The sequence below is a fragment of the Pygocentrus nattereri genome, chromosome 21, assembly GCF_015220715.1.
Source record: "Pygocentrus nattereri isolate fPygNat1 chromosome 21, fPygNat1.pri, whole genome shotgun sequence".
Classification (NCBI taxonomy): Eukaryota; Metazoa; Chordata; class Actinopteri; order Characiformes; family Serrasalmidae; genus Pygocentrus; species Pygocentrus nattereri.
This window is the reverse complement of record NC_051231.1, coordinates 14,839,521-14,863,554: the sequence shown is the minus strand read 5'-3', so window position 1 is coordinate 14,863,554 and position 24,034 is coordinate 14,839,521. Positions and strand designations below refer to the sequence as shown.

The 24,034-nt window shown below is 40.0% G+C and overlaps 1 protein-coding gene across 1 annotated transcript in view; it reads left to right on the top strand.

Annotated features, from left to right (window-relative positions):
- Positions 1-23,264, top strand: part of poc1a (POC1 centriolar protein A) — an 89,060-nt gene extending 65,796 nt beyond the window's left edge. The window contains exon 11 of the mRNA XM_017692711.2: positions 22,311-23,264. Within this exon, the coding sequence (XP_017548200.1) occupies positions 22,311-22,439 (129 nt within the window). The 3' untranslated portion in view covers positions 22,440-23,264. The remainder of the gene's footprint in view (positions 1-22,310) is intronic.
- The last annotated feature ends 770 nt before the right edge of the window (positions 23,265-24,034 follow it).

The window sequence follows — 24,034 nt, the reverse complement described above, 5'->3', positions numbered from 1 at the left end:
ACGAAACAGCAGCAAATTTAAATTTGATTGTGAAAGCTATAGAAATGACATGTAACATATTCCATGTTTATCCATCATCAATGATAGAGACTTTCGTCACTTTAGGCTAACCAATAAATTTAACTGTTGGACATGAATGACTTAATACATTGGGTTTAGTTGAATTAATTCTGTTAAGGTTTTTCACTTTTGAGTCTTGGTTCTTTGCATGGTGAAATGGTTCGTTGGATTGAGAGAAAATGTGCTTTAACTGGTTCAGTGTAGCATGAAAAAGGGTTCTGCTATTGTTACGATTGGTAACAATGCTATGATAAGTTTGTGTCCTTGAAGAAGAACCATCTTTTTTAAAAGTGTAATTAAAGCAGATTTAGTCCACATTTCTACATTTTATAGAAGCTTGATTATCAATATTGGCTGATATGTACTATATATATATGTACTTAAAAACCACAAGATGTCAGCCCACGATTCCCATATTTCCAATTAAGGCCCCATCCCATTTCTTATTTTTACCCCTACCCTTTGTTTTTGAGTGCAGAAAAGAACATTACTTCATTAACAGGTTACTAATGCTGCTCTATAGTCTGCAGTAGTAGCAGAGGAGGGTAAAGTTCAGCAACCTCAGTAGCCTAGCTTCTGGTCTTTATTTACATTTACATTTAGGGCATCATATGCCTTCAAGGTGGGGAGGTAGTAATTATTTATCATCACCCACCTGTAATTCTTAAGTGATATGAAGCTGAAATCAGCTGTTCACCAGCTTCTTGTTCCAATTTTCCCATTTCACCTTAAATGGTGCAGCAGTTCTGAGGCCTGAGGTGCCAGAATGTAACTGCTATACCATTTAAAGGTGGAATGGAAAATTTAGCTAGCTACCAAGACATCTGCATTCTACTAGCAATTTTTTATGCTTGTTAAACTAAGATAATATAATGGTTGTCTTAATTTTTTGAGTCTCTTGTGTAACCATCTTGCCAGTTTTTCCTTTTTTTCCTCATAACACTCTGTTTGGAGTGTGTCTCTGAAAAATCTCTGCCCTGCCCTTCTATCTCAACAAGAATCAGTACACCCTACCCGTAGACAAGAACATGCAAAGTGATGGAGGAGAAGAGCTAAACGGTTGGGATGAGGGTGAACTGAGACTGGGCCTAAATCCATATCATGTAGTCTCAAATGTAATACAGTAAGTTAGCTTTCTGCTCGTGTCAAGTGCTGTACTGTGATAGTCTAATGGCAGCCAATTATAACGCAATTATATATGCAATTATATTATATTACAAATGAGTCATTTGTTGCTTTTGAAGCAAAATTGATGTTGTGCCAAATAGCAAAGCAATAGTACGAGAATAACTGATCTGTCACTAATAGACTCCAGTGTTTCTTCTGAAATGAAAGGTATTAATAGTGAGTTTGTGCTGTAGTTATAGCCTCTACTCTTCTAGGAAGGCTTTACATTAGATGTTGGAACATTGCTGGAGGATTTGATTGAGCATTAGTGAGGTCAAGTACTGATGTTTGATGGTCAGCTCTGGATCACTCTGACTCATCCCAAACATACTGGATGGAGCTTCTTCACTGCAGAGAACACAGTTCCACTGCTTCACAGCCCAATGCTGGGGGGCTTTATACCCCTCTAGCCCATGCTTGGCATTGGACATGGTGACCTTAGAGTCATGTGTGGTTGATCCAGTGTGTCCCATTTTATTGGTTGCTGTTTTTCTATGGAGATTATACAAGTTGGGTCAGCAGTGGGTGCAACTGCATAGAATAGTTTTGGGAAAAATCAGATTTGCATCATTTTCCAGTCATTCCAAATCCAATCAATAAGCCAAGACAAGTTTGGTATCCAAATTATGCTTCTTTCGTTTTGAACTGGAGCTTCTAGGCTAATGTTTGCTAACAAACAGTCATGGGTTGGAGGTTAGGAAACAGGCCCTGTGACCGTAAGGTCACCGGTTCGATCCCCAGATTCATCAGTACATGACTGAGGTGTCCTTGAGCAAGGCACCTAACCCCCAACTGCTCCCCAGGCGCTATGGATAGGGCTGCCCACTGCTCCGGGCAAGTGTGCTCACTAGTGTGTATGGGGTGTTTCACTTAAATGTGGAGGAGAAATTTCCTATAGTGGGGCTAATAAGGCTCACTTAATCTTAATCTATTTCATAAATCCATCCCAAACCTCTCTCAACCTGCTCAAACCACATCCAGGTCATAATTCAGATTGAGCAGACACATGTGGGTTAGAACACAGTTACTATGAACTGTAAAAACAAAACTAAAAGAAAGAGCAGCCATTCTTGATAACCTGAATAATTTCTTTCCTGATCACAATTTGGTATAATCACGTGTAAGACGAAAAAGACAGGTCTTCACAACACAGCCACCCCTTAGAGTAATGCAGGTGCCTTAGAGTAATGCAGGAGAAGCTAAGTAATGACTCAGAAAATGAGAACAGTGTCCAATTACAAATTAGAGGAGCACAAATGGGCCTCTCTCTATAGATTTGAACCTGAATATACGTATCAACAACTGCATTAGTTGGATGCCAGACCCACCAGTGATTCCCTGGACCACTTCTTAGCACAAAGCCGAAGTCTCTTGTCTGAAATTTCCCTTGTGCAGTGGTGCAACAGTTACAAAACGATGCACATAATGTAACTGCTGTACTTTTTAAGGTGGAAGAACATATTCAGAGATGAAACTGGTGAATAGGAAGCCTACTTCTGCCATCTATAGCTGCATCTGGTAAGACCCATAGATTTTTTTGTGTAGGGACAGTGAGCAGCTGTAAACATGCTCACGGAAGAATCTGTAACAGCAGTTTTTGGTGTGAGGAACACACTTTTGGAGTCACTTACTGGCTGAACAGCTTCTTTCAGTAATCACTCATTTGCCGCTGTGTGGTCACTTGCAGTCTGATTTAATGTTACTGAGAGAGCAGAAAAAAATGCTGGACTCTGCATAATAATGGTCTTTAGCCTCGATTTAGCCTTCAGCATAGCAGCCCGAAAGCCGGGCCTCTCCGTCCACTAGCCCTGCCTGTGGTGTGCCTGCGTGGTCTGCTGTATCACTCAGCAGGGGGGTCTCATAGCCCATCACTTCAACCAAGACAGAAAAAACACAAAGTCACTGATACTGCATGAACAACAGTGATATTTATTACAGGACCCAAGTAAGAGATAAACGCACTGAGAAATTTGGATGTAAAACAATATTTTAGTTCTTGGACTAGAGAAACTGCTGTGTGACGTTGTGTAAACACCATAGGTTTATCTGTGTACTGTTCAGCTCTGTTTTTAACTGCTTTGCACAATAAAGCTATTTTTACATTTATGTTTAGTTAAACATGCTTTATTACTAATTATATAATAGTAGATACTAAATATGTACAGTAAATAAATAAAAATAACTTTTCTTAAGCATCTTATAAATAACCTTTTATAAAAATGACATTTAGCCAGCCAATTGTGTTTTATTTGTGACACAGTGCATAGATTTTTCCAAAATAAAATATTTTAAAACTGTAATTGTATGAATGTCTGGACTTTTAGGTCAGGTAGGTTAGATAGTTAGTATCAGTATGGGTACTCTGTATCGGCCAGTACTTAAGGATCAGGTGCCAGTATCGGTATCAGAAAGGAAAGTTGGTAACAGTGCATCTCTACTGTTAACTGTTTGTTAGCTTTGTTAGCCTAACAGCTCCAGTTTGAAACTTAAGAAGCAAAACTTTCAGTTTCAGCTGATTGAATGCTTGTGTGGATAATTTGTGTGAGCTATAAAAGATTTAGCTCTTTTCATTTGAGAAGGGTATAAAATTGGCTTAAGCTATTAAACCATCTTCCACTAGTGACCTCTCAGAGCTTATGTCTGGAAACACTAGAAGTGTAACACATTTACTTTGTGAACTCTAGACTTTCTTTGTACTCATGACCCTCTCTTTGCCCTGCAGCGCCACTTATTTTCATCTGCTTCTTACTTATGATAATTTGAGCTAGCGCCTGTTTGCTAAAAAGTGATGCACAGACCAACATAGCTTTAAAATAGAGATAAAAACCCAGTAACTGGGAGGCAGTCATGAATAATTCACATTTGAACCTGAAACTGAGGGAATGTGCTGTGTTAGCTAGTCATCACTTTTCCTCCCTCAACCTTTATCTCTCACTGTCTCTCTCTCTCTCGCTGTTACGAGCTCCACCCTCATCATTCAGATCATGATCTTGATTATGAGAAACAGAACAGCAACAAACATTTTTAATAGCCCACGCTTATTAAAATGAGCACGAAGTCATATGCCAGCCGCCAAATTGCCATCTCACTGGTTGGAAATACACACAGCTGCCAGCAAAACAGAACTAGAGCTGGATAGACTTTAATGATCCCATAATATGGATTTTACAGAGCAAATTAAGAAGTCGGGGGGAAAATGTTAAAGCTCTTGCAAGAGCTCCATATAAAAGCATCCATTCAGTCTTTCTTGGAGACGTCATATAGACCACCAACTTAAACTGTAATGTTTCTTTGTGCTTTGCCAGTGGCTTTGTTTCCCATGGTGTCATAGCCTGCTAGAGTTTCTTTTCCATCCACTGTACAGGTTTCTTTCATTTATGCTGTGTTGGAGAGCTATTCATTCAAGCAATTAAGTTCCATAAGCACTCCATTCCATAAGCATGTAGTATTATAGTATAGTGAACTGAATTTTGCAGATATTTTGTGATTAACTTTTTATTGTGTTTAACAACAGGCGTGGGGTAAAATAAGGGGTTAGGGTAGGTAGGACAGTGACATGTAATGTGAGGTGTACAAACAGATCAAAGTACAAAACATACAGCCCAATGAAGAACATTGTTTAATCCAGTTAGAAGAAGAGTTCTTAAATAGAATCATGTAAATTTTCCCAATTACTAATTGATTTGTTAAGCTGTGAATCTTACTTATAAGGAGATAAAGCTGTGCATTTTTTTCCACTTAACATACATGCTTATTGTTGTAGCTACTGGTCAAGAACTTGTGAGTCTCTTTCATGGAATAACCAAGCCCACTCACCCAGCCTTTATACTTTCATCTAAATAACCACGCCCACTCACCCAGCCTCTATACTTTCATCTAAATAACCACGCCCACTCACGAGCCTCGATACTTTAATCAAAATAACCATGCCCACTCACCCAGCCTCTAATCTTTAATCAAAATGACCACGCCCACTCACGAGCCTCGATACTTTCATCAAAATAACCACACCCACTCACCCAGCCTTTATACTTTCATCAAAATAACCATGCCCACTCACCCAGCCTTTATACTTTCATCTAAATAACCACGCCCACTCACCCAGCCTCTATACCTTCATCTAAATAACCACGCCCACTCACCCAGCCTTTATACTTTCATCAAAATAACCATGCCCACTCACCCAGCCTTTATACTTTCATCTAAATAACCACGCCCACTCACGAGCCTCGATACTTTCATCAAAATAACCACACCCACTCACCCAGCCTTTATACTTTCATCAAAATAACCACACCCACTCACCCAGCCTCTATACCTTCATCTAAATAACCACACCCACTCACCCAGCCTTTATACTTTCATCAAAATAACCACACCCTCTCACCCAGCCTCGATACTTTCATCAAAATAACCATGCCCACTCACCCAGCCTCTATACTTTCATCAAAATAACCACACCCTCTCACCCAGCCTCTATACTTTCATCAAAATAACCATGCCCACTCACCCAGCCTCTATACTTTCATCAAAATAACCACACCCTCTCACCCAGCCTCTATACTTTCATCTAAATAACCACACCCACTCACCCAGCCTCTATACTTTCATCAAAATAACCACACCCACTCACCCAGCCTCTATACCTTCATCTAAATAACCACACCCACTCACCCAGCCTTTATACTTTCATCAAAATAACCACGCCCACTCACCCAGCCTCTATACTTTCATCAAAATAACCACACCCTCTCACCCAGCCTCTATACTTTCATCAAAATAACCACACCCACTCACTCTGTAGAAGCTGTAAATGGCATTGACAGTGAGCTAACTGCTTTAAGGTTGATGGCAGAGCAAAATAGGATTGCTCTGGACTTCTTGTCGGCAAAGGAAGGTGGAGTATGTCATGTTATAGGCACAGAGTTTTGTACTTTTTTCCAGCTAATGATGCTCCGGAAGGTAACATTACTGTGGCTTTAGTTGGTATGGTTTGTTTGGCTCTTTAACTCCTTACTTGTCTTTAATTGCACCTACTGTTGTTGTGGTTTTGATTCTGTTCATTTGTGTTCCTTGTCTACTTTCTTGTTTACGCTCTTTTATCAGGCGAATTGTAGATCGTAGCTTTAACTATTCCTTTGCTGTCATAGCTGATCCCGCTATGTATACTGATGTTGCTTGATCTGTACTTTATCGTATGCACTGACTCTATGATTCCTCTGGAAGCAAAGGGGGGATTGTTAGATCCTAATGTCAGTGCATACTGGTCAATGCACAATTGATCATTACTATATCATAACCTATGGGGTTCAGGCCTGTGTCACACAGCGGCCTCAGCTTATTTTTGTGCATTCATATGGTTAGCTGTAACTCATAGTGACAACGATATCCGATCCGATCAGCAGTGTTCTAACACTTATCTGTTGTTTAGGCTCCATGTACCCGGATGTCATAAACGTCCTTGGGGGCCCTTGTCCACATGTAACTCTGTTTCATCCAATCCTCTCTCTCTATTGTCTTGTCGTATGATCACGTGATAGTCATGCCATTTGTGTTTATATCCCTCCATCCATCCATTTCTAAGCCGCTTCTCCCTCAGTGTCGCGTGGGGGTGCTGGAGCCTATCCCAGCGGTCATCGGGCAGAAGGCAGGATACACCCTGGACAGGTCGCCAGTCCATCGCAGGGCTTGTGTGTATATAAACTCTGCTATTCTGATCAATAAACACGAAAAGCCTTCTGACTACAGACTACTAGTCTCTGTGGTCATTTGACGGAGGGCTTCTTTTAGTTCACAGCATTGGTATTGACGTCAAACCATGGAACCTAAAATCATCATCAAACGGTTCTAACACCAGCCTCTATACTTTCATCTAAATAACCACACCCACTCACCCAGCCTTTATACTTTCATCAAAATAGCCATGCCCACTCAGCCAGCCTCTATACCTTCATCTAAATAACCACGCCCATTCACCAAGCCTTTATACTTTAATCAAAATAACCACACCCACTCACCCAGCCTCTATACGTTCATTTAAATGACCTCGCCCACTCACCCAGCCTCTAAGCATTCATCAAAATAACCACACCCACTCACCCAACATTTATACTTTCATCTAAATAACCACGCCCACTCACCCAGCCATCCAGGTGGTTGTTAGGAGTCCCATTGACTCTGTAGCTTTAAAAAATTATTTGAACTCCAGTTTGGACTTTGACTTTGTTGTTCTCTGTCTAAGTAGATCGTCTTACATCTAATGTCTAAAGTTAAATTGAAATGAAACTGTCAAGTCAGGCCCATGGCACAATCTTGTTTAGCCAACAAAATTATTTTAATTTTCTATTAATATTAGCCTATTTCACAATAAACTGCACTATAGTTCCCAGAGCACACTGCAGCATGATGTAAAAGTAAAAATTAAGTAAAAACGCAGCTGGCCCACAGATTTATTGAGATGTTAATATGGCCTTATTAGTGTTTGAGTTTGACACCCCTGTTTTAAATGGTGAAGTTCAGTATTGTGATAGGACTTTGTGGACATGATACCTTGCCGAGTGAAAAGTCCCAGTGCACATGTGGTAGAACGTGCCAGGTTAGCTGAGGATCACAGCTGCTCAGTTTCTCGAAGATCCTGAGGGTATGTTTAAAAAAAAAAAAAAACAGGGAATATGAGCTTTTTTGGATGTCCTCGGTGTAACTTACTTGCTGTTCCTGGGAGAATGGAAAATTATACTAGTCCTGTCACAAGAACTGTATAGCGTATAACAGAATACGTACATCAAACATGCCCAGCATATTCAGTGCTTTCGCTTTTGCGTAGATCTATGCACCATCACGTTGTCCCACAGCACATGTTCCTGTAAGAAACAACTCTAATGATGACTTCCAGTGCAGTGTGCTATTTTTACTGCATTACCTACCAAAGAATATCTGTGACCCCGAATCTGCTTCACCGGAGTCTAAAACCGGCGCTCTCAGATCAGCCCGATAGGTTCTCGCACGTATCGATCGGAGAGGCATACTGGCGCAGGAGGAAATGTGAAACCCATTCCCTCCGGCGTGAAATAGCAGATGTTATCGAGCTGCAACTCCTGGACCCCGAGGGCCGGCTCAGGACGCCCGTTTATAGAGGGCTGGTCCCTACACGTCTCCATCTCGCCCACACTTTGCGGCCACATGTTCTCGGATTTTGGGCGGCGGATTCCGAGAACAGGGTCAGTTCCAGGTCGTGCCAGTCCACAAAGAACGTTCCTCAACTGTGTGCTGTGTGGTAGGAGGACTTGCTTAGCTCATAGAGGAGCCAGCCATGGAGAACACTGGAGCACTGTGCATGGTCAAAAATATCTCACCAGTAATGAATACTATTATTGTTGTTGCTGTTGTAAATTCATATTGGCCCTCATCCATCAAAGTTGCATAAAAGAGCGCAGATTAGAAATTGACGAAGAAACTGCTCTGCATCTGATTCATGAACCCTTCATACGCCGTGGAAACGAGTGGAGATTTGATGAATCAGCTTCCGTGCGTGAAATCAAACGCCGGCCTACCAGTATTTACATGCTATTTACATATCGTTTACATAAAGCACGCCCTAATTCATGCTGATGTTCTTAGATCTTAGGAACCAAATAAATGACATTTAGCCGCTTGTTGGCCAGTGACTGTGCTTATTTTACATGTGCGCTTGTGTGTGTCTGTGTGTGTGTGTGTGTGTGTGTGTGTGTGTGTGTGTGTGTATATATGTGTGTGTGTGTGTGTGTGTGTATAATATACACACACACAAACATGCATGCTCACATGTAAAATAATTATTGTCAATGTCAAATTTATTTATAAAGCACATTTAAAAACAACGTCACTTGGCCAAAGTGCTGTACAAAGTGCAATAATAATATGGAATAATATAAATAAAATCTAAACAATAAAATCACACAATAAATACAGACTACTGTAAAAAGAGTTAATTAAAAACAACTTAATAGCATAGAATAAAATAGAAATTACTCATAGAATAAAAGAAGAAATGGAGAATTAATTTGGGTGAAATGCCAAAGAAAATAGATATGTTTTTAGACCAGCTTTAAACTGTTCTAGAGACTCGGCTGATCACACATTTAAAGGCAGACTGTTCCAGAGTTTTGGAGCCGCTACCGAGAAGGCTCTTCTCTAGACATGAGCCGAGATTTGGGAACAGTTAGGAGGAGCTGATCTGCAGACCATCTGCAGAGCTCTGGTTGGACAAAAAAGCTGCAGCAGTTCTGTCAAATATGTTTGTAAAACAATTTAAACATTTAAAAACAATCATTAAAATTTTTCAAATTAATTCTAAAAGCAACTGGGAGCCAGTGCAGGGAGGCCAATACAGGGGTGATGTGCTCTCGTTTTCTTGTTGAGGTCAGAATCCGGGCTGCAGCATTTTGAACATTCTGCAGGCACCGGAGAGAGCCTTGATCCTCACCGATATAGAGAGAGTTGCAGTAGTCCAGCCGTGATGTGATAAAAGCATGGATAGCTCTCTCAAGCTCCCTTTGTGGCAGATAATTTTTGATTTTTGTAAGAAGTCTCAGCTGAAAATAGCTTGTCTTCACGACTGAGCTAACTTGTTTATCAAATTTAAACTTTGAATCACAGATGCAATGAGAGAAGAGTGGGCCAATGGCACTATCTGTGTTTATGTTGGGCAGGAGATTATCATTACCAAATACCACTATTTCTGTTTTGCTCTTATTTAATGTCAGGAAGTTGACATTCATCCATGACTGCACATCACTCAGGCAATCGGTCAGAGTTTTCAGGGAAGATTTGCTATCAGCAACAGCTATTGGTAAATATATTTGAATATCATCTGCAAAACAGTGAAAAGAAACTTTGTGCTTATTTAAAATTGAACCCAAGGGAAGCATATATAAGGCGAATAAAACTAGGGCCAAAATTTAACCTTGTGGGACCCCACACTACAAGGGGGACACAGAAGAGGAGTACTGGCCCATGTGTACTGAGAAGGTTCTGCCTGACAGATATGAGCGGAACCACTGGAATGGATCCTTTGATGCTAACAAAGGCTTCAAGGCGCGATAAAAGAATGTTGTGGTCAATTGTGTCGAACGCTGCTGTCAGATCTAAAAGCACAAGGACTGCTGATTTCCCTGAGTCAACAGCTAAAAACAGATCATTAAAAACTTAAAAGAGCAGTTTCGGTACTATGCTGCAATTTAAAACCAGACTGAAATTTTTCCCCAATTCCATTGGCAACAAGGTAAGACTACAGTTGATTATAGACAACCTTCTCTAAAGCCTTTGATAAAAATGTGAGTTTGGATTTGGAACATTTGGATCTAAATTGGGCTTTTTGATGAGTGGTTGGATCACAGCAGGTTTAACAGCCAGTCATCAAGGATGAATTTATAATTTTGACAATGAAGGGTCCAAGAGTTTGAATTACCTCTTTGAGAAAGCGAGGCGGGATAGTGTCTAAAGGACAAAAAAAGGGTCTTAATTGTTTAATTATTTTTGTCAAGCAAGAAACAGACACTCGAAATGCTCGAAATTTTCAAAAGTAGCAGAATACAATGGAGCAAATGGGTCTATGGCACAGGGCGAAGGGGGCAGTCTGAGACTAGATATCTTATCAATAAAAAATTTCAGAAAACATTCACAGAGTTTAAAAGAAGGTACAGCACTGTTTGACTCACAGGGGTTTAAAAGAGAATTAAGAGTATTAAAAAGAAACTGAGGTTTGTGACTGTTATTTAGGACAAGATTACAGAAATAGTCACTTTTTACACTTGTAACAGCCTTTTGGTATTCACTGATGCAGTTTTTTTAACATTTGTGAAAAACCTGTAGCCGATCTTTTTTCCCTTTGCGCTCAGCACACCTACATACACGTCTGAGTTCTCGAGTATAATCATTTAACCATGGCTCTAACGCAGGTTTTGCACGTTTCAATGCAAGAGGGGCCATAGACTCCAGTATAGGTGTACAAGTCGAATTAAAAAGAGAGAGCAGTTCATCAGGACTTGAATTGGGACAGTAGTCCTGCGTAATCAACTCAGACTTACAAATAGCCTCTGAGAACAAGAAAACAGAAGTTGTTGCGTGTATTTTGCGCGCTGGGGCGCATGGTTCAGTCTGACATCGAGACAGCTTTGTACTGAACAAGACCTCATAATGATCAGAGAAATATGTTTCACATATGTCTAAAACGTTAATATCCAGGCTGTACAAGGTCCAGCGTGTGTCCTTTCTCGTGTGTCAAGCCACTTACAGACTGTGTAAGATTAAAAGAATCAATCAGGTCTAGGAAGTCTTTGGCCAGCAGTGAATATTGAATATTGAATTGAATATGTGAATATTGAAGTCTCCAGTAATTAAAAAGTGATCATAATTTAAGCTTAGCCCTGTAACAAAGTCTGTCGAAGTCTTGCATAAAATCCTTGTTTATTTTGGGAGGGCGATAAACCAATGCGCAAAGGACAGGAGTGTCGAAGCACATTACAAATGTCATAACTTTGAAACTGCAAAATGAGTCTGATTTTACCTGCCGGCATTTAAGAGTGGATTTAAAAACTGATGCTAGCCCCCCACCTCTGCCAGTTATCCGTGGGGAGCTTAAAACTAATCAGCTGGGGGGTAGCATTTCAGAAAATGGAGCAGACTCACCGGCTCAGAGCCAGGTTTCCGAGGGGAGAAATAAATCCAATTTACATGAAGTGAAGAAATCCTTCAGTTGAAATGTGTTGTTTGCTAGCGATCTAGCATTGAGAAGGCCGAGATGAGGTGTCATGTCCTTGGGCGTCAGTGAAGAGCAGCGTTCCAGCTCCCTGAGGCAACCCAGATCCAAGCCGCGGTAGCAACCGCCATCATGGGGTTTGCGCAGCGGCGTTTCCAGTGGCAGATGGCACTGGCCCGCAACAGGTGGAGCTGGTAAAACAGGCAGAATCCATCGGATTCCAGGTGGTCGCTAAGACGCAGGACATCCAGGAGTGCACTCGGGAAGAGTATGTCGCCAAGGGGCTTTCAGTTTGAGCAGAACGCCTCCGTGCTTACCGCGCTTTCTGGTGCTCTTCTTCCCCTGTGGTGCAGGAGCACGCCACAGTTAAGCCGGGACTGTGGCCAGGTGAGGCGGGAGAATTATCTGTTCCTCAAAGTTCTGTTTTACCCACGAGTCATGAGAAATTCTGACGTTGAAAAGTGCTTGATCATATACAAATAAGCCGGACACATCTTGGCACAGAAAAGTGAGCAAAAACACCACAAACATTAGTCTTAGTAGAGCTGGGAGACGGCAGCCGACAGACGCTGGCACCATCTTGGATGGGAACCAGACGTCCACCTCTGAAAACCCTCATGTGAAGGGTTTTTGAGTGTTCATTGTTCTATAGAACCACTTTTTTCACTAAAGAAACCTTGAAGAACCATCTTATGAAGAACACACCCAATGAAGCAAACGCTTTATTAAACCATGCAGTAAATTGTGCAGTTGATGCATGTTCACGATTTTATGAAATTAACCACCCCAAGCCGTTACGTTGTTGGCCTGTGAAGATCAAGGTAAAAATGATCTTCAAAAAAATGCTGGCAGTTTATCTGAAGTGGTCTTTTGTAGATGATTAACAAGCTCTTAACAGATTATCAATAACACATCAACAACATATCAGTGAAGTAGCACTAGTGAAGCATAACCCTCACCCTGGCCCTAACCTTAACTTCAATCCAAAACCTAATCCTAATTATCACCCTGGCCCTTATCCTGACCTTAACCTTCATCTCACTGCAAAACCTAATCCTAACTCTTATATTTTTTTTGATGTTTTACTGAGTCTGTTGAGTTTTTGTTTCATCTAAAAGGACCACTCAAAATAAAGTGTCAACTAAAAATGCTCAGTTTTTAGAACATTTTAAATACGTCTCAGGATTAGTACAGAATCTTGTCCTATCCTTAAATCCAGAAAGCAGGGTTTTTTTTCCTCTTAATTTTTTTGCAGCTAAAAATTTACATCTGACAGTAGCACATCTGCTTCACTCACCAGACACTCTGGCTTGTTGCCTTTTTTCTGTGACATGGCATGAATTACATGACATATTTCATGAAACAGGGCCTGTAATGACTAATGACTTGTCAGTCTGTGTCTCTGCCTGCTCTGTTAGGTAATTATGTATTGCTTTTCTCCTCCCACTGTGGCCGTTGAGGAGCGGCCTAATGATGGCAATCTCTTGTAGTCGTTATTAGTTTTTCAACCAGAAGCAGAGCAGTAATTTGTTATCACCCTGAGAATTTGCAGCACTGACATTTAGGCTCATTAAATTTTGTGTAGGGGTGAGTGGGGCACAACCCAATTTTTTTTCCTGAATAATTTTAAAAGTATCTGAGCAAGATGAATACATATTTTTATGCAAGCAGCATATACATCTCTATCACAAATGAAAACATAAATTTTGTTTCCAGCGCACCTGCCGTTTATGGAAAATTCAGCCAAAAGTGCCAGGACTGCAAACATGATCATCATTGTCATCACTTTTACAACCCCTTTTCCAAAAAAAGTTTGGATACTTCAAAATATGAATAAAAATGAAATGAATTAATGCAAATCATTTAAACCCTATATTTCATTAAAAAATAGTAGACAACATATTAAATGTTGAAAGTGAGAAATTTTGATATATGCCTATTTTGAATTTGATGCCAACAACACGTTCCAAAAAAGTTGGGACGTGGGGCATGTGTTTCATCATCTCTTCTTTTAACAACACTCTGTGTTTGTTAACCGAGGAGACCAACTGCTGTAGTTTTGAAAGTTAAATGTTTTACATTCTTGTTTGATATAGGATTTCAGCTGCTTAACAGTTCAGGGGCTCATTTGTCATATTTTTCATTTCATAATGTGCAAAATGTTTTCAGTGGTGACAGGTCTGGACAGCAGGCAGGTCATTTTAGCACCCAGACTCTCTTAATACAGAGCAATGCTGTTGTAATACATGCAGAATGTGGTTTTACATTGTCTTGCTGAAATAAGCAAGGCCTTCCCTGAAAAAGACGTCATCTAGATGGCAGCATATGTTGCCAAAACATGTATATAACATTCAGCATTAATAGTGCCTTCACAGATGTCACAGTCACCCATGCCATGTGCACTAATGCACCCCTATAACATCATAAATGCTGGTTTTTGAGTTGTGCACTGATAACAAGCTGAGTGGTCTTAAGCCTGGAGGACACAGTGTCTATGATTCAAGAAGGAATTCAGCTGTTGATTCGTCGGACCACAGGACACTTTTCCACTTCCCCTTAGTTCATTTTAAATGAACTCCGGGCCCAGATAAGGTGGCAGCATTCCTGGGTCCTGTTTATATATGGTTTCTTCTTTTCATTTAAGAGTTTTAACTAGCATTTGTGGAAGGAGCAACAAACTGTTTTCACAGACAGTGTTTTTCATAAGTGTTTCTGAGCCCATGCAGTGATTATACTAAAATTTAAACCTTGGAACACGAAGAAGGCCAAAATTTTGCGATTTGAAAGTAGGGAGGAGACATGAAGACGCTCAACTAAATATTGAGGAAACAGACCATGCAGAGCTTTATATGTAATTAGGGGAAGATTGCACTGAACATGGAATATAATAAGTCACCAATGAAGACACTAAAGGACAGGGGTGATATGGTCAGCAGCAGCATTTTGAACGTACTCTAGTGAGGACTTTGACAGGGAGTCCAGAAGAAGAACATTGCAGTAGTCTAGCCCTGGGGCTGTATTACAGAAACTTCTTAAGTCTGAAATCTCGTCTTATCATGACAGCTTTAGTTAAGACTGAATTTAAGACAGTAGCTATTATAGAATAACAGTTCTTAACTTCATAATCTTTATCATCAACTTCAGATAAGAGAACAGCATTAGACAAACATCTGAACTAGACTAAATCTCCTAAATACTGCCCTAACTTTAGGATAAACCCCAATGTGTGCTAACCTCTTTTTAATTGTTTGTATCTATCATTTTTAGGCAGCTGTGTCAGGCAGCATAGTTCACTACTAGCATAATGATGCTACATTTATTTATATTTCAAAATGCTGCTTTCACTGTGAGATGTTTTTCTTTCCTAACTCTGTTGTAAAAATCTGTCACTGCAGACACGATCTCCATCATCTCCTCTTATTACCTTTGTTTGTTAATGTTGATCATAAAATGTACATATTTTAATAATAATGAATAATGGGGAGACAGCTGAACACGAGTCTGTTTATTAGGAGGTATAGCATTACAGTGCTTGGCTAAATAGTTTGGGAAATGGAGACTGAAACTGGTTAGTAGCAATGCTTTGATAAACAGCAGGGGGCACTCTCACAGTATTCACAACTTACAGTTTATCACACTTTAGTTTTATTTGTGCTTTTCTAAATCAGTAATAGTGGCTGCCTGCATAACTTGATTGCTTTGATAACGTGTTTGTGTTTCAGCTGTGCACGTATGGTTGGTTGCTAGAAAATAGACATAACTGCTGTTTGTCAGTCAAGTGAGTTAAGATTTCTTAACTTGAAATAAGTTACTGTAAGATCAGATAAGCTTCCTAAATTAAGATCAGATTTGCTTCTGTCTTACGAATTTGTGAAAAATCTGATCTTTGCCTTTCAGATCTTAAGTTAAGAGAAAAAGATAGGAAGTTTCTGTAATACACCACCTGATGTCACTAATGCATGCACAAGTGTTTTTACATTGGCTTGCCTAAGAAAGGGTTGAGGGGAAATGCTGTCTGAACAACAGAATTGATGTGAATGTCAAAGGAGAGTGTGTGGTCAAAGATAACCCCGAGATTGCAGATGCAGGGAGGTGATACAAGAATCCCACCAGTATTGATGCCACGCACAGATGAACTAGATATTAGTGCTTTTGAGCCAAGCCTAACAACTTACCCATAGGTGGGGCTAACAGACTGAGGGGTGAGTTATGTCAGTTAATGAGTCAATGCGAACACATTTATTTCAAAACTCTTTGAACCAAATGAGCTTAAATAGTAAATAGAAATGCATCAGCATAAATATGATTAGTCAAACACTGACCAAAAAGTAGAACAGCAAGATTTAATTCATTAATATATTCTGTTTACTTGGCATCTATAGTAAAGTCCAAAAAATTACCTGTTCTGAATGTACATGGGGGATATGATATGGAGTTCTGTGTACTTTGAGGGGGGTTTAGCTGTAACAGTGTGTTAAACTAAGCCCCCCATGTGGAGGCTATACTTTAGCCTGTCTAGCTCTCACTGTGAGTTGTTTATCTGCTTCTAAACGCATTTAAGTGCATAAATGCATTTATTACATACACCAAGAGGAGATTAAAAAAATATTATTAAGTTAATTCTGTACAGCTCATTAATCACAAACATGAGATGACCCAAAGTACGCTCTGCTGGAGTCTTTTTAACTACATAAAATATCTATCGTATTTTACCCTGCGTCAGTTTGTGTCGCGCTCTCGCTGACATGACAAGACAAAGTTCATGTTTCACAGTTCAAAGTCATTTTGTGTATGTTTTTCATTTCAAGCGAGATGTGACTAACGTTTGCCCCCCAGACAAGGGGAATTCCACCATTCTTTCTACATTTCTGAATAAATCAGTGTGTGAGATGTAAACAGAGTGATTCAGAGTGGTTTGGTGTGAAGTGGTTCAGATTTCTTTACAGTGGTGGAGACAGGAAGGATGGATTGCCATGACTACAACACAAATATAAATATTTTATTTACTATCCAAAACCACCAGTAAACTTACACGTGTCATGGAATATTGATGATCGGAAAATAATGAAAAATCTGAAATAGTATGTTTTCCTTGGGGAATATTTTGCTTCACAGCACCTTGCATGCATCCCTCCAACATGAATGTAGTTTAAAAATACGTTTTAGGCCAAAATCCAATCTCAAAACTATCGCCAGACATCCGGTAGCTTATTCATAACCATTCTGTGAGGGAGCTTTTCGAGGAGGACGTCTGGTTCCTGTCACCACCATTGTGAACAATTCTGGTTCAGTAAGTTTCTCTAGAACAGAGAACGTTTCAACCAAACCACTCTGAACAATTCTGTTGACATCTTAAGCATAAGTTATGCAGAAATTGTTGGACCTGTTGGATTCACACAGAAAATAACCACAAGAGCATTAGTGAAGTCAGGTACTGGTGTTGGATGATCAGTTCTGGATCACTCTAGCTCATCCTGAAGGTGTTGGATGGAGCTTCATCACTCCAGAGAACACAGTTCCACTGTTCCACAGCCCGAACTGGTTTTCAAAGTAGTTATAAAATAAATCCAATTTTGTCCTGTTTTGGAGCTCACTCAGTTGAGCTATGCATGTTTTTTGTTCCTCAGAAATATTAGATAGATAGATCACTTTATTAATCCCAGACTGAAATTTTTCTATTGCAGCAGTACAGAGCACAGTGAATGGCAAACAGGAGCAAAGCATTGGCATACACTACTTACAGATATATAAAAGGAAAGTAGAGCTAAGTAATAGAATAAAATTTACTAAACAATAAACAATAAGAGTAATGAGCGGATACATCAACACAGTGACAGTGCAATATTAGTACACAAATAAAGAAAATAAACCAAGTGTAAGTAATGGAATATATTTAGAGAAAAATGTGTTTGATTTACAAAATTGGAAGCTGGACTTGCGGCTTTGTAGGTGAGCAAGCAAGTCAGTATTTCTAAAAGTTCTGCTGTGTTTGAAATACTGTTTGTTTATTGTGTTAGTTGTACAAGGTTGTTTATGAAGAAAGCTGCACATGTCCATCTTATCTCGGCATGGCTGTCTCATTATACACAGATGTAAAGCAGAAATCAGCTTCCTATTCACCAGATTCTCATTTGAATTTTCTGTTCCACCTTAAATGAAGCTGCAGTTACAGTGTGGCACCTTAAACATAGAAAGAATTACAAAATTTGGCAAATACAAAGCCAACATCTACAATCCCAATTCCAATGAAGTTGGGACGTTGTGTAAAACATGAATAAAAACAGAATCCGATGATTTGCAAATCCTTTTCAACCTATATTCAATTGAATACACTACAAAGACAAGATATTTAATGTTCAAACAGATAAACTTTATTGTTTTTTGCAAATATTCATTCATTTTTAATTTGATGCCTGCAACACGTTCCAAAGAAGTTGGGATAGGGGCATGTTTACCACTGTGTTATATCACCTTTCCTTTTAACAGCAGTCAATAAGCATTTGGGAACTGAGGACACTAATTGTTGAAGCTTTGAAGGTGGAATTCTTTCCCATTCTTGTTTGATGTACAACTTCAGTTACTTAACAGTCCGGGGTCTCCGTTGTCGTATTTTGCACTTCATAATGCGCCACACATTTTCAGTGGGAGACAAGCAGTCCAGTCTAGTACCCGCACTCTTTTACTACGAAGCCACGCTGTTGTAACACGTGCAGAATGTGGCTTGGCATTGTCTTGCTGAAATAAGCAGGGATGTCCCTGAAAAAGACGTTGTTTGGATGGCAGCATATGTTGCTCCAAAACCTGCATTTACCTTTCAGCATTAATTGTGCCTTCACAGATGTGCAAGTTACCCATGCCATGGGCACTAACACACCCCCATACCATCAGAGATGCTGGCTTTTGAACTTTGCGCTGATAACAATCCGGACAGTCCTTTTCCTCTTTGGCCCGGAGGACACGACGTCCATGATTTCTAAAAACAATTTGAAATGTGGACTCGTCAGACTACAGGACACTTTTCCACTTTGCGTCAGTCCATCTCAGATGAGCTCAGGCCCAGAGAAGCTGGCGGCGTTTCTGGGTGTTGTTGATATATGGCTTTTGCTTTGCATTGCAGAGTTTTAACTTGCACTTGTAGATGGAGCGACAAACTGTGTTCACTAACAATGGTTTTCTGAAGTGTTTCTGAGCCCATGTGATAATATCCGTTACAGAATGATGGTTTTTAATGCAGTGCCGCCTGAGGGATCGAAGGTCACGGGCATTCAATGTTGGTTTTCTGCCTTGCTGCTTACTTGCAGAGATTTCTCCAGATTCTCTGAATCTTTTGATGATATTATGGACTGTAGATGATGAAATCCCTAAATTCCTTGCAATTGCACGTTGAGAAACATTGTTCTTAAACTGTTGGACTATTTGCTCACACAGTTGTTCACAAAGTGGTGAACCTCGCCCCATCCTTGCTTGTGAACAACTGAGCCTTTCAGGGATGCTCCCTTTATACCCAATCATGACACCCACCTGTTTCCAATTAACCTGTTCACCTGTAGAATGTTCCAAACAGGTGTTTTTTGAGCATTCCTCAACTTTCCCAGTCTTTTGTTGCCCTTGTCCCAACTTCTTTGGAACGTGTTGCAGACATCAAAATAAAAATGAGTGAATATTTGCAAAAAAACAACAAAGTTTATCCATTTGAACATTTAAATATCTTGCCTTTGTAGTGTATTCAATTGAATATAGGTTGAAAAGGATTTGCAAATCATCATATTCTGTTTTTATTTGTTTTACACAACATCCCAACTTCATTGGAATTGGGGTTGTACTAACCTCAATGAATGTATGGAATTTATCTCAATAAAGGCTCCTTAATCAAGAAACACCTCAAACTTCCTTTTCAAAGTGTTTAATGAGCAGCTAACGAGCAGCACAGTGGAGAAGCTGTTGAACGCGACTCACTGCCTGATCTAATGCCGCATGCCAAACCATACACTTCTGTACTTCACCTACTACATTAATGAGTGCACTCCTAATAAGATGCACTATTTTAACACGTTTTTAGTGAACTAGTATTCAGTTTGGAACGGGCAGCTGTTAACACAGTGGGACATCTCAGCCATTTAGATTTCAGCTTTCATTTAAAAAAGAGGTTTTGCTGGATCTGTTATGGCTTTATCTCAAACACAGCAATTGAAGTTGATGTTGCTACCAAAATGACGGCAGCGCAACTGTGATGTCATTGGAATACTATCAATAGCTTACCTTCCTCTAAACTATCATATACTCTTAAAAAAGATGGTTCTTCAGTGGTTCTTTAGTAAAGAAAATGTTTCTGTATAGAGCCATGAACACTCAAAGAATGCTTTGCTTGATTAAAGGGTTCTTTGCATGGTGAAATTGTTCTGCAGATTGATGGAAATTGTGGTTCTATGCAGCACCAAAAAGCATTCTATTGTTACAAGCTTGACATCAGAACAATAGCAGAACCCTTTTTGGTGCTATGTAGAGCCCCTTGATGCAAGAACCTTTTAATCATGCAAAGTGCTCTTTAAGTGTTCATGGTTCTATACAGAGCTATTTGCTTTAATGAAGAACCTTTCAAGAATCATCGTTTTTAAGAGCGCAAAGGAAATAACAGATAAGGAACGTTGTGCAATGCTGAAGGGATGTTTAAGGGGGAGTGTAAGGCCCAATCCCTTTTATTATTTTTACTCCTACCACTTGCTTTCAAGTCTTGCTGTTTGGAAATGACTTACAGGGTAGTGGTTGAAATCTTCCCAATAAAATGGGACCCTGAAATAAAGAGCATTGCTTCATTTACAGGATATTAGTGCTGCTCTGTAGGCAACCCTGCCAGTCTGCAGTGATAGCCGAGGAGGGTAAAGTTCAGCAACCTCACTGCTGGGCTTTAGTTACGTTTAGAGGATCATATGCCTTCAAAGAGAAGGGCAATTAATTATTATTGCCCATCCCTTAATTCTTCAGTAATATGAATTCAGCTGTTCACATTTTCCTGTTCCACCTTAAATGGAGCAGCAGTTACATTTTGGCGTTTGAGACATTGGCATACTATTGACATGAGACATTAGCATACTATTAGCTATATTACATGTAGCTAATTTTAGGCTTGTTATGAAGAAAAGGACCATAATACACTAAAACGATATCAATCTAAGATAATATAATGGTTATTGTAATTTTTAAGAGGATGTTCCCACATTTGTGTGTTCCTTTGGTCACTTGTGCAGCCGTCTTGCCGGTTTTTGTTTTTTCTTATGACATTTTGGAGTGTGTCTCTGAAAAACCTCAGTTTGGAGGGTCATGTATCCCCACACTTCACCCTACACCTCAATAAGAAGACACCCCACCCCTAGACATGAATGCACAAAAAGGAGGGGTGAAATGGAATGCGGCCTAAGACTGTGTGACTCTCACTTTAGGAAGCTCTTCAGCTCCCTGATGACGGTTCTCAGAGGCTGGCCCACCACGCCACGCCAGCCCTGGCACAAGCCCTTTAACCCCTGCTCGCCCCGCCCCATCTCCTCATCTCAGCCCCGTCCGCGCTGCAGAGAAAGGGGGGCTTCTCTGAGGGGGGCTGCTACGTTTCCGCCCCACATAGAGGCTGTGGTGTTCGGTTTCTGCCTCATGTGGCGAGCACGGGGGGCTCGTATCCCCCCTCTATAATCAGCCGGATTGTGCGCGAGGAGAACAGCACATCTGTTTGGGGGGCGAAAATAGATGCATTCATACATTCTTCTGACGCTGGACTATGACCCCCCCATACTCCACCAATAAACTCCGCCTTGTTCTCTCTCCCCTCTTCTCTCTCTGTCTGTCTATCTCTCTTGCTCTGTTACTCGTTTTCTTTCCCTCTCTTATTTTTTTTCTTTTCTTTTCTCTCCATTTCATCTCTGTTGCTCATGCTCTCTCTCTACTTTGTTACTCTGCAACTGTTTTCTCTTTCTTTGTGATTCTTGTTCTGTTTCTTTTATTGCTCTGTTCATTTTGTCTTATTCTCTTTCCCTCTTTTTCTGTCTGTTTCTGTCTTTCTCTCCTTCTGTCTATCACTCTTTTTCTTTCTTTATCTTTATCTATCTCATTGTCTTTCTCTTCCATTCTCTCTGTTTCTCTCTCTCTCTCTCTCTCCCATTCTGTTTATATCTTTGTATATGATTTTCTCTCCTTTCTTTCTCTGTCTTTCTCTTTTCTTCTTTCCCACTCTGCTTTGTCTCTGTGCAACTGTTTCTCTCTCTCTCTCTCTCTCTCTCTCTCTCTCTCTCTCTCTCCCTCTCTCTCTCCCTCTCTCTCTCCCTCTCTCTCTCCCTCTCTCTCTCTGTCTCTCTCGTTCTAGACGGTGTCTGTGTTGGAGCAGAGGCTAACTCTGACGGAGAACAGGCTGAAGGACTGTATTGATAACCAGCGCGAGATCAGCTTTCGGCTCCGGTGCTCAACTGATCCAGAGAGCACAGCATCTCACTGAGGGCTCGACTGGCCAGTGCTGCGCTCCTCTTTTGTTTTCTTTTCTTTTTTGCCCTCCCTCTCTCTCTTTGTTCCTCCCAGCCTCGTGTTTATCATCTGTATGAACTGACCCGACTCGACGCAGGAGCTGCAGCTACTTCTCACGTTCACTTCCTCAGACTGTAGCCAGAGCCTCGCCTCTGATAGCGCTGTGAAGTCACAGCCAAATACTCGGAATACTCACAATACTCAAAAACACTGTTTATTTGTTAACAACAGCAATATTTCAACCCCTTCATGTACAAAAACTGATGAAATGTTTTATCTAAACTCCACTCTGTTTTCAAGGCAGCAGACAAAAAGGAAAGGCCACTCTTTTGGGCTTAGTGTTAGACTACACCCTTAAAATAGATGGTTCTTCAAGGGTTCTGTATTAAAGACAGTGGGTCTGTGTACTCAATGAACCCTTTGTATGATTAAAGATGGAAAGGGTTTTTCAGAATGATAGAGAATTAGATTGTTCTGTAGAGAACCCCTTTAGAAATGGTTCTAAATAGCAACAAAAGGGTTCTGCTATTGTTACGATGTCAAGCTCATAATAATAGAAAAAACATTTTTGGTGCTATAAAGAACCATATACAGTACATTCTCCATCAATGTGAAGAACGCTCTAACCATGCAAAGAACCTTTTAATCTTGCCAATATTTCTTTGCTGGTTCTATATAGGACCATTTTCTTCACTAAAGATTGTATGATAGTTCAGACATAAGACTCAAGAAATTCAGGAAAGCTGAAGTTGGCTTCAATTTCATTTTAGCTGAAAATGGCTCTGTATAGCACCAAAAAGGGTTCTTCTATTGTTACAATGTCAAGTTTGATACAATAAAAGAACCCTTTTTGGTACTATATAGAACCATATTCAGTGATGCAAAAGACCCTTTGGTTATTTGAGTGTTCATGGTTTTCTGTAGAACTATTTTCTTCACTAAAGAACCCTAAATGAACCATTTTAAGTGTGTACAATTTCAGTTTTATTTGAATAAAATTTATATACCGAAATCAGAAATTTGCTCATACAGCTGACTATTGCTTGGATGAGCATCTAACACACTGTTCTGATTACCAGTCGTTTTTATACTTCTACTCACAATCAAATTAGGATTTTCTTTTGTTTTATTAAGTCAGTGACCAAAGATATAACATGATGTGACAGAAGCTTATATTTGAGCCACACAGTTTGATCGAGTCTGCAGATGTGTTCATATTTGCGCTCAGGCAATGTTAACATGTAGTTCAGAGTAAATTTAACATGTCAGACATGGACATTCATGGCTTAATGTTTCTTTTATTCTTGCTTTTTTGTATGAATAAGAACAACTGTGAAGACAGTGCGGTGCTGAACTTTTAATTTGCTGAATAAGAGCATATATATACACACACACACACACGTCATTTCACTGGAAGTCCTGTGTACATTATAAGTTCAATTACAACAAGAGTATAATAGTTGAAGGAGAAATCCACCATTTTTTCACATTTCTGTATATGTAAATGGTTAAAAACTAAACAAAAGTCATGGTAAGTGGTCTACAACATAAATTCATGGTGGACGGATA